Source organism: Tupaia chinensis, unplaced genomic scaffold (genome assembly GCF_000334495.1).
Source record: "Tupaia chinensis unplaced genomic scaffold, TupChi_1.0 Scaffold000273_1, whole genome shotgun sequence".
Classification (NCBI taxonomy): Eukaryota; Metazoa; Chordata; class Mammalia; order Scandentia; family Tupaiidae; genus Tupaia; species Tupaia belangeri.
In genome coordinates, this window is record NW_006159755.1 from 318,240 (window position 1) to 329,614 (window position 11,375).

General features: G+C 43.3%; 1 protein-coding gene across 2 annotated transcripts in view; it reads right to left on the reverse strand.

Moving 5' to 3' along the window:
* ATL3 (atlastin GTPase 3) overlaps positions 1–11,036 on the reverse strand; it is a 63,069-nt gene extending 52,033 nt beyond the window's left edge. The window contains exon 1 of one of the 2 annotated variants that reach the window (XM_006149803.3): positions 10,674–11,036. In XM_006149803.3, the coding sequence (XP_006149865.1) occupies positions 10,674–10,764 (91 nt within the window). In that variant the 5' untranslated portion in view covers positions 10,765–11,036. Of the gene's footprint in view, positions 1–10,347; positions 10,515–10,673 lie in introns of those variants that run through there. The other variant, XM_014588324.1, reaches the window with a different exon arrangement.
* Positions 11,037–11,375: the final 339 nt, after the last annotated feature.

Consider the following 11,375-nt stretch of genomic DNA (forward strand, 5'->3'; position numbering starts at 1 on the left):
AAAAAAAAACCTCTCCAAAAAAAAAAAAAAAAGTTAAATAATTATTTTAAAAAATAAAAAATGGTTAAGATCAGAGTTCTGGGCCCAGTATTATACTGACTGCAACAGCATGAGTAAACTATGTTAGTCTGTCTCCATTTCTTCTACAAATTCAGACAGAAATTATTTTTTAGCTCTAAATTTCATTATCTCTTAAACAACTGAAAATGTCCTGGAGGGGTCAGGTACTGGCACAGCAGTAAAAAAACGAGACCCACATGGAATGGATCCTGGGTTTACATTCCAGGACCTCCCTAAGCATTCCAAGTACATGTGTGTACATATCCATGATCCAAGACAGATGAAAGCTGGGGTGGATCACAGTGTAAAGATCCTGTTGAGAACACCCGTCTTTCTCTCATGGAAGAAAAAACTTAAAAAAAAAAAGGAAGTTTCTGAGTAACTAAATTGGTCAAACTTGCTAAATAACTTATTCCTCCTTTGACTTAACTTAAACTCTACAGAACAAATCAAAATTTATGATCATAAAAACATTAAAGAGTGGCTAGCAAATGGTGTGGTGGTTAAAGCACTAGATCTCCACATGGCCAAGTATGGTTTCAGTCTCAGACCCAGCAGCTTGAAAATCACGTTGCGCGCATGTGCATGTGCTCAAAATCCCAGGAAGAGAACAGAGAAGGGACTCCACCATGGCCATCCCTGCTGGGGGATGATTTCTCACTTTCCTTCTATCTCTGACTCTCTCTAATAAGCACACACAACATATGTCAAAAACCAAAGGGGGGGAAAAATCAAAGGAAACTTTCTCAGCACCCAAGTAGGTTTGGGGGTTTTATATTTGGGTTTGTTTTTTTTGTTTTGTTTTGTTTTTCTAGAGAGGTCCCCACAAATTGCAGTAAAATCACTCTTACTTCTCATCTTAAACTTGGGAGATCCAACTTCTAGAGATAGAATTAGAAATACCTTTAAACTGGCAACCTTGCATGCCTTCTCCCTTTAGAGAAGCAATTATTTTCCAAGGTCTAGATCTGCATACTGAGACAACACTTAATGCTGTTATATTTGTTTTTATTAACATAAATATTAATAGATGTGACATTTTTTCACATATAAAAGATAGAGCCTGACTGTAGTCACATCTATTATTCATATACATACAAGACAACTTAAAACTTAAGAAGGGGTAGGCTGCAAGTGGCATGGTGGTTAAGGTACTAGACTCCCACATGGCCCACTGCAGTTTAAGTCCTGGACTTGGTGGCTTGCTTTCTCTCTCTCTGTGTCTCTCTTTAATGGGCAAATATGCCTATAGCAAATTAAAAATAATAATAATCACTGGGACCAGCAGATGGAGTAATGGTTACATCGCTGGACTCCCATGGAATCGACCACAATTCATGTCCCAGATCCAACTTCTTGAAACTCACCAGGCACGTATCCATGCGTATCCAAAATCCCAAGAGAAAAATGGAGAAAGGACTGCAGCATGCCATCCCACTGAGGGATGATTTCTTGCTTTCTGTCTGTCTCTCCAGCAAGCGCACACATCCTATAGCAAAAAGTTCTCAAAAAATAAATAAATAAAAATAATAATAAAAGGTTCCCATTGAAAAAAGTGAATAGAAATATTCTATCATACTAACAAATCTGATTGTTGCTGTAAATATTGTATCAGCTATCATTTCAAGATTTCAAGTATATAAAAAAATACTGAAATCCAGGGACCAGCAGTTGGCATAATGGGTATGTCGCTGGACTCCCGTGTAGTCAACCACAGTTTGAGTCCTAGACCCAATGGCTTAAACTCATGCCAGGAGCATATGCATGTGTGCCCAAGATCCCAAGAGAATGGAGAAGGGATTGCAGCATGGCCATCCACCCTGGGAAGCTACACTATTTATAAAGTAATGATCTATCCTTTAATTTTGGCATAACACACCTTAATCCAAACTAACCAATACAATTAATATTGCCTGTTCAAAAAAATAATTAAACAGAATAGCTAAAATGACAAAGACTAAATTGAAATTATTGAAATGTTTTTTTTTGTTTGTTTGTTTTTTATTTTGCTAGAGGGTACTCAAGTTCCCCAGAGGGAGGAGGTGAGAAAGCACCCTTCTCAGGAATAGACACACTGCAATCCCCTTTCCTCCATTTCTCCTTTTGGGATTTTGGCGTGCACACACGTTGAGCGTGTTTTTCAATCTGCTAAATCTTAGACTGCGCAATCCTGGACTCATGGGCCACGTGGGATCCAGTTGCCTTCACCACCACGTTGCGGACTAGCCTAAGATTATTATTTTGTTTTTAATTTGCTAGAGGGCACATGTATTTGCCAGGGAGGTAAATTCAGAAAGCACCTTCTATGGAACATGGTCACACTACAATCTCTCTTCCATTTCTCCTTCCTCTCAGTACTTTGGGCATGCACACACGTGTTTAGCGTGTTTTTCAAGCCTTCAGGTGCTAGACTCAAACTGTGCAGTCAGGCATGAGTGATCCTTAAACAGCATTAAACACCAGGCCATGGGCTGATCCTGACTAGGAAAAATTTGTCAAAATCTATGCATAGTACAACACTGACAAGTCCCAGAATTCTCTTTTTACTCTGGATTACTAAGGGCCTAAAAAAGAAAGGGAGGAAGGAAAGAAAAGAAGAGAAAAGAAAGCAATGCACAGGTTGAGTAACAGTGGATGGGACATTTAATCATAGTTGGCCTGTTGGCCTATTCAGTACTATAGAAAACATCTTTTTTTTTTTTTTTTTTGGAGAGGTTTTGCTATAGTGTACGTGCGCTCTCAAAAGACAGAGAGAGAGAGGCAGAAAGCGAAAAATCACCCTCCAGGGGGGATGGCCACGCCATAATCCCTTCTCCTCCATTCTCCTCTCAGGATCCCAGACACGGACTCACACGAGCGTGAGTTTAAGCCATGGGGTCCGGGACTCGAACCGCAATCAGCTACATGGGAGACCAGCGACATAGCCATTACACCAACTGCTGGTCCCGGAAAACATAATTTCTAAAAAATCAATTCTATCACTTAGTATTATGCAGAAGAAATTTAAAGGTCTACCCATCAAATATTTGAGAAGATCACCTGAACAGTGATAAATTCAATGAAATTGGTTAACTGGAAGCATTTACTATAGATAGCTCAGAAAATTAATTCAGAATGTAATCAACACACCAGTGTAGAACACAGTTTCTCAATCTTGATACTATTGACATTCTGGGCTGGACAACTCTTTGTGGTGGGGGACATAATAAGCACTGTGAGATACTCAATAGCATCTCTGGGCTCTACCCTCTAGATACCAGTAGCATTTTCCCAGGTTTTAATAGCCAAAAAGCCTCTGGCCATTTTAAATGTTACATGGGGCAAAATCATCCTGGATTAAGAACCACTAGGGTAGAGTCACTCTCAGTACTCACTCTTACTGTCCAGAAAGTTCTGAAGAGCAAAGTAACCAAAGTTACGGAAACACTTTGCTAAGTAGATTGTATGACTCAGGATAAAGTTATGACCTGAGTTTTCCAGTCTCCTTTTTGAAATGCCTTATTCTCTGAAAAGCAAGAGCAACACATCCAAAAATAGAGGCATACCATTTTCATAGCTTGTTCTTACTGGCAATCTTTAAAGTTTCTGATCAAAAAGCCAGAGAAAACATCATCATATGCAAGGGTAAATATACTAAGCTCTAAGTCAAATCTAGAATTGCTACATATGGTTCTTTTGGTGGTAGAGAGGCGGGTACTCTTTAAACAATGCTCTACTTTCTCTTAAGGCAGTGATTGTGCTAGATAGATACAACTATATGCTTAAGGTTATTTAAATGACATTACTAGTTAAACCAACTATCCAAAATATTGAAGGAAATGTATATTTTAATTAATTAAGGGTTGAGGAGGAAATTTTCTTTCCAATTATTCTGTTGTAGAATATTCTTTGTATCTTACTACAGAATGCTAACCAAAATCACATTTTCTTTGTTGACTAACAATTCTGAAGTGCTTCATGGATTTAGGAAGATCAACTATTACTAAATAGTATTGAAGATTCAGAACATACAGGAAAAGGGATGAATCTAAAAATGATTCCAGGCTATACCACAAGTGGAGGGAGAAAAAAAAATTTTAAAGAATTATTTTATTTTATTTATTTATTTATTTATTTAAATTTGACCAGTGAGGGACAGAGTGAGAGAGAGAGAGATGGAAAGTGAGAAAGTAAGCCGCCAGGTCTGGGACTCAAACCACAGTTAGCCATGTGAGAGTCCAGCATCCTTAACCACCACACCATCTGCCGGCCCCATGGAAAAAAAATGTTATTTTAACTATTTATTTACTTATTTTTAATTTGACCAAAAAGGGACAGAGCGAGAGAAAAAGAGAGAAGGAAAGTGAGAAAGCAAGTCACCAGGTCCTGGACTCGAACCACTGTTAGTCACCTGGGAGACTAGCAGACCACCTGCCGGCCCCAAGGGAAAATATATTTTTAATAGAATGAATCAATAATAGGGGACCAGCAGGAGGCATGGTGGTTGAGGCACTGGACACTCCATAGTTCGAGTTCTGGACCTGGTGGCTTGCTTTCTCACTTTCTCTCTTTCTGGTCAAATTAAAAAATGAATGCATAAGTAAAATTAAATTTAAAAATTCTTTAACAACAAGAACAACAAAATCCTAGCTAATCCTAATAAAACTAAGAAAAATTATAAAAAAAAAAAAAAAAAAAAAAAGAAAAGAAAAGAAAAAGAAAGAAAGAAAGAAAAAGAATGAGGGGTCAGCAGGTGGCGTGGTGGTTAAAGAAGCCAGATTCCCACATGGCCGACAGCGGTTCTGGACCCAAGCAGCTTGCTTTCTCCCTTTCCCTTTCTCTGTCTATCTCTCTCAGATAAAATTTTAAAAATAGTAATAAAAACAAATAGATTTAATTACATAAATAATTCTTAAAAAAAAAAAAAAGAGAATGAGTCAATAATTTCATTTGCCCTTTACCTGAACTTAAGAACATTATCAAAGTTATTCTGATTACCTGAAGGTTTTGTTTTTTAGGTTTTTACCATAGGGCACATGTGCTTGCCAGAGAGACAAGAAAGGGAAAGTGAGAAATAACCCCACACTGGGGGTGACCATGCCACAATCTCTTCTCCTCCATTCTCTTCTTGGGATTTTAGGCATGCATGCATACACACCCAGAGTGGTTTTCAAGCCACCAGGTCCTGGACTGATACTATGATCAGCCATATGGGAGTCCAGTGCCTTACGGGACCACTTACTGGTCCCTGCCCAAAGGGGTTTTTTTGGGTTTTGGTTTTTGTTTTGTTTTGTTTTTTAAGAATTATTTATCTAGGGACCAGCAGTCGATGTAACAGCTATGTCACTGGACTCCCATGTAGTCAATCATGGTTCAAGTTCCAGACCTGGTGGTTTAAACTCTGCTACTTTCTGTCTCTCTGTCTCTGTCTGCCTTTCTGATGAATACACGTGCCCTATAGCAAAAATCTCCCCCCCAAAAAATATAATTATTTATCTATTTAATTCCATGTGTTACTATTCTTTTTCAATTTGACCAGAGAGAGAAAACAGGAACAGGAAAAAACCAACCACCAGGTCCAGGGCCCAAACTCCAATTGGCCACATGGGAATTCAGCACCTGTAACCACACCACCTGCCAGTCCCCCTACCCAAATGTTTTCATTAGCTGTGTTCTAATTAAATAAGACTTTCTTAATTGGCAATATTTGGCTTGGACTCCTTATTATTTCAAAGCATAAATACAATTACACTAAACTTTGCTTTTTATCTACTATACTAGTAAAGCCTATCTCCAAATTTGTAATTTATTTTGGCTATGAAATATAGCTAAGCTGTTCTAACAATCAAAATACATGAAAACAAAAGCAGAGCCAGCAGATAGCATAATGGTTATGTCACTGGACTCCCACGTAGTCAGCTGTGGTTTGAGCCCCACACCCGGTGGATTCAAATTCACACCAGGAACATGTGCATGCATGTGTGCCCAAAATTCTGAGAGGGAAATGAAGAAGGGATTGCTGCGTGGCCATTCCCCCAGGGGGTGATTTCTCACTTTCTGTCTGATAAGTGCACACACCCTACAGCTAAAACCTCTCACAAAAAAAAAAAAAAAATTGCAAAAAGCATCAACTTCTCAGAATACTGACGGTTAAATTATACCTCCTATGTAATAACAAATCAATTCAAATTTAAGAACCACCTGAAGGGAAATCTGATTTTATACAGTATGCAAGAAAGAATTACTGGTGATTTTTTTTAACTGTTGCCTGGTCCCTGGATGAATTAAATCACAATCTATGAGACTTAAGCATAAACTTATTTTGTTTTGTTTTTGCTATAGGGCACATGGGCTTGCTAAAGAGAGACAGAGAAGAGAGAGAAAAAGTGAGAACTCATACCCGCCCCAAGGCCACACCCTATCCCCTTCTCCAGTCTCCTTTTGGGATTTTGGGTAATCAAAGCACACACACACCCAGCATGATTTTCTTTTTTTTGGCTGAGAGACTATTTACTATAGGGTGTGGGCGCTCACCAGCAAGGAAGAGACTGAAAACAAAAAATCACCTTACATGGGGGATGTTCATGCCACAATCACTTTTCCCCCATTTTTCTCTTGAGACTTTGGGCGCAAACATACACGCACACATGCCCAGCATGACTTTTAAGCTGCTGGGTCCAGGACTCAAACAGTAGTTGTGGAAGTTCAGCAATGTAACCAGTACACCATCTGCTATACACCAAGTACCAACATGTTTTTCAAGCCTCCTGGTACAGGACTCCAAGCACGCAGTCAGCCATGTGGGATCCAGCACTTTTAACCTCCATGCCACCTCCTGGTCCAAGCATTTACTGATTTTAAAAGACCCTAGGTAATTTTTTTTTTCGATTTGCCAAAGGGTGCTTACACTCACCAGAGAGGGGGAGAAAGCACCCCCATCGGGTATGGCCATGTCACAATCTCTTCATTTCTCCATCCTCTCAGGATATCCAAATACATGTCCACTGTTTTTCAAGCCAAGGGGTCTGGGACTCAAACCACATGGCTGGCCATGTGGGATCCAGCTCCCTTAAACCACCAACCCACCAGCTGGCCCATTCCTGAGTGATTCTAATGTATAGTAGGGCTAAGAACCACAACTATATGACAACTGATATTTTTTCCTTTTAACTTTTTAATTATTCATGATAGAGCACATGAACACATGTTCACGCATGAAAGAGAGATGAATACCCTCCACAGGGCCTGGTCATGCAGCAATCCACTTTTTCAGTCTTCCAGCCCAACCCATCTTGAAGACTGGAGCACATCCTCAGTGTTTCAGGATAACCAGGTCATGGATTCAAACCATGGTTGCCATGGGCGATCCAGTTTTTCTTGAACAGCACATTACCACTATACCACACACCCAGGCCTCCCCTTAAATAAAAGCTTTCCCCGTCACTTTTTTCCCCTTGATTTTTTAAAATATCCTCCCATTATCTAAGAATATATCCTTTACTCTATAATTGCTATTTCCTGGGACCAGATGGCATAATTAATAGCTATGTCGCTGGACTCCTATGTAGTCAATTGCAATTGGAGTTCGGGACCTGGTGGCTTAAACTCACACCAGGCACATGCCCAAGATCCCAAGAGGAGAATGGAGAAGGGACTGCACCCAAGAGGAGAATGGAGAAGGGATTGCAGCGTGGTCATCCCCACCCCAGGAGTGATTTCTCACTTTCTGTCTCTGTCTCTGTCTTTCTGGTAAGCGCACATGCCCTATTGCAAAAACTTCTTAAAAAAAAAAAAAAAATTTAATTGCTATTTCCCAGGGACAGAGGGGCCTACAGGTGGCGTAGCAGATAGGGTGCTGGACTCCCACGTGGTCCAAATCCTGGACTTGGTGGCTTGCTTTCTCCCTTTCCCTCCCTCTCTCTGTCTCTCTCTGGTCAAATTACAATAATACTACTAATGAAAATTTTCTGGGCTTGGACCTTGTTGGTCACAATATGGCTAAACGCACCAAGGTTGGCATCATCAGAAAACACAGGGCCACTATGGTGTCTACCTCCGGAAAATAGTGAAAAAAATTGAAATCAGCCAGCACGCCAAGTACACTTAGAGAGGAGCTGTGGGGATCTGGCACTGTGGTTCCTACATGAAAACGGTAGCCAGTGGTGTCTGGACCTACACCACCACTTCGGCTGTCACAGTAAAAGTCTGCCATCAGAAGACTGAGGAATGGAAAGACCAGTAGAAGCTCCATAGACATTTGGAATATCACTAGCCTACAATAAACGAGTTCATTTATTTAACAAAATAATAATAATAAAGTTAAAAATAATAATAAAGTTCATCTGTTTTAAAAAAATAAAAAAATGGGACCAGCACATGATGTAATGGTTACGTCACTTGACTCCCAGAGTCAACCATGGTTCAAGTCCTGGACCCGGTGGCTTAAATCTCACAAGTGGGCACATGTGCGTCCATGCCCAAAATCCTGAAAAGGATGGAGATGAGATTACCACACGGCCATCCCTTCAGTGAGTGATTTCTTGCTGTTTCTCTGTCTCTCCAGTGACCACATGTGCCCTATAGCAAAAATCTCTCTTAAAAAGTACGTCTTTGGGGATCAGCAGATGGTGTAATGTTTATGTTTATGGATTCCTACACAGGTGACTGCGGTTAGAGTCCCAGACACAGTGGCTTAAAACTCAGGTTGGGCACATGTGTGTGCCTGCCCAAGATCCCAAGGGAACAACATAAAAGGGATTGCAGTATGGCCATCCCCACCAGCGGGGTGATTTCTCACTTTCTAACTCTCTGTCTCTCCGGCAAGCACATGTACCTATAGAAAAAAAATCTATCTCAAAAAAAAATATTTTATAAGCCAGGTATGATATCAATGCCTGCAGTCCCAGCTGAAGCAAAAGGATTTCAAGTTCAAGCCTAGCCTGGGGCAATATAGAAATCCTATCTCAAGAAAAAAAGCTTATTTGGTAAAAAATTTGAGAAAATTATGCTAATAGACATCATCACATTTATCCTCTTATTTTCATGAATAACACAATGAGACAGTAAACCATAGGTAATTAAACAATGTGCTGAACTAATGTAATGCTTCAAGATGTAGCTACCCTTTTCAACCAAGTGTTTCTTTTACAGGTGTTAAAGCACTGACCCAAATGTCTAGAGTACATGCCAGTTTCTGTGAGAATTGAGGGGGAAAAAAGGGCACTAATTTGAATCTCTGATATCGTGCAATGCTGAATAGCTGCCCCAAATTAAAACTATAGGTTCTCTTCTTAAATGTGCTTCTCTAAAAGCAAGCAAGCACACTGTTTTGGTCCTGAGTTTTTCTTCACCATTTCACAAAACATTCCCCCACTTTGTATTCAAATTTGAACTTCTTCAAACACTGCTCATTTGCTTTTTGCCTTTAGATTTCCCAAGTGAAACTTTTGATAACTTCAACAGTGCACACGTTTAACAAAAACAAGGCCAGGTAAAATGCCAGAGAAAATCCTATCCGTGAACTTAAGGTGACTCCGTATCTGGTTTCTACTTAATATTTTTTACTGTGTTTATGTTTGCAGGAAAGCAAGAACAACGTACTGTACCAAAGCAAAAGAACTTAATAAAAACCAATTTGGGTCGATTCTTTTATCTCCTTTATGGAGACAAATGTGGGTTGAAAACCAGCTTTCCTAATACTTCTTGTCGGTGCGTCAAGGACGTTAAGATAAAAATAAAACTTCCAACTCTAAGGACGCTTCGCAGCCTCCAGCACTAAAGATTGAACAATAAAGCATCCACCTTCCTGCTCCATCCCGGCCCGTTAAAACGGCCGAGCCACCTGGCCCCAATTTCCTGGCTGAGAGCATGCCAAGCGCCCGGGCAGGGAGGGGGCAGCGGCCCCGGGACGCCCGGCTCTGTCCAGGGCGGGGCTCGGCTGGGTCGAAGCCTCCGGACACCGCTCCCGGGGACCACCAGTCCCCGGGGCCTGCCTGGGTGGGCAAAGGAGCACCCAGAGGCAGCCTAGAGCAGTGCTCGAGGCCCCCCAGGCATGAGGCCCGATCCTTGTGGGCGCCGCTCCCAGCCAAGGTTTAGGATCCGCGGGGCCCGACGAACTGGGCCGGGAGAAAAGCTCCAGGCCTTGAGAGCTCCAGATCCTGAGTTCGCGAGCCGAGAGACCCCAGGCCGAGATGCGCTGTGCCAGCCCCGGACAGGAAGGGCGGCGACAGGAGGCAGTCTCAGAGCTAAGGAAGGGAAGGCTGCGGGGATGGCCCATAGAGCGGGTTGGGGGACAAGTGGGCGCCTCACCTGCTCCTCTCGAAGCAGCCGCTACCGCTCGCTGAGGGGACAACATGGATCCTCCGCCTTCAGCACAAGCAGCAGGGGCGCAGAAGAGAGGGCCGGCTGGGGCGGTAACGAACCAGGCCTGGAGGCGGGAAACGGGCGGGGCCTGGGCTCTAGAAGAAACTGCTCGCGAGTGAGCGGGCACGGGGCGTGCCGGCGGGCCCCCCCCGGCTGCCTAAGGCGTGGCGAGCGCTAGGCGAGCCGGGGCGGGAAAGCGCACGCGGCCGAGTCCCGCCACCGCCCGGCGTGAGTGCGCGTGCGCGGGGTGGGCGGGGAGCGCCGCCAGCTACCTGTGACACGTTGCTGGGGGCCACGGCCGTCGGGAGTTGTAGTCCGGCGCTCTGTGGGTCCCCGCCCGCGGTCCCCGTTCTGCGCACTCATCCGGGGCGGAGAGGAAGCGGAGCCGAGGGGCGGGGCTTGGTGTGGCTCTTTGACGACCGAACTACCACTCCCAGAAGGCCGCGCGAGGAGGGCCGGGCTGGCCGGCCCGAGCCCTCCTGGGATCCTCGCGCTGAGCCTACATTGGAGACCCGGCCTGAAGATTGAGCGTTGAGCCGTAACCGGCCGGATATGAGACGGTTTCGGTGTTTAACGCGGGCAGGGGCCACAGGTGAGCGGCAGACGAGAGATCTTAACGCTGGATGACGTGCACGTCAGGGTTTTTTAAATGATTTTGACTTCACAAGGAGAATTATTTTGGTCGTGACTTCATTACGCCCGTCATTATCATCACCCCATATTCCTGTCTTTGGCTAAGGCCAGCGCGCACCCTTACGGCTCTAATAGCTAACATAAGACTTGCAGTAAGGGACCAGCAGATGGCGTAATGATTATACCACTGGACTCTCACGTAGTGGACCACGGTTCAAGTCCCGGACCCCGCCGCGGAAACCACTCCAGGTGTGGGTTTGTGCAGTACCCAAGATCAGAGAGAAGAAGGGATTGTGGCGTGGTCATCCCCGCTGAGGGGTGATCGCGCACTTTCTGTTTCT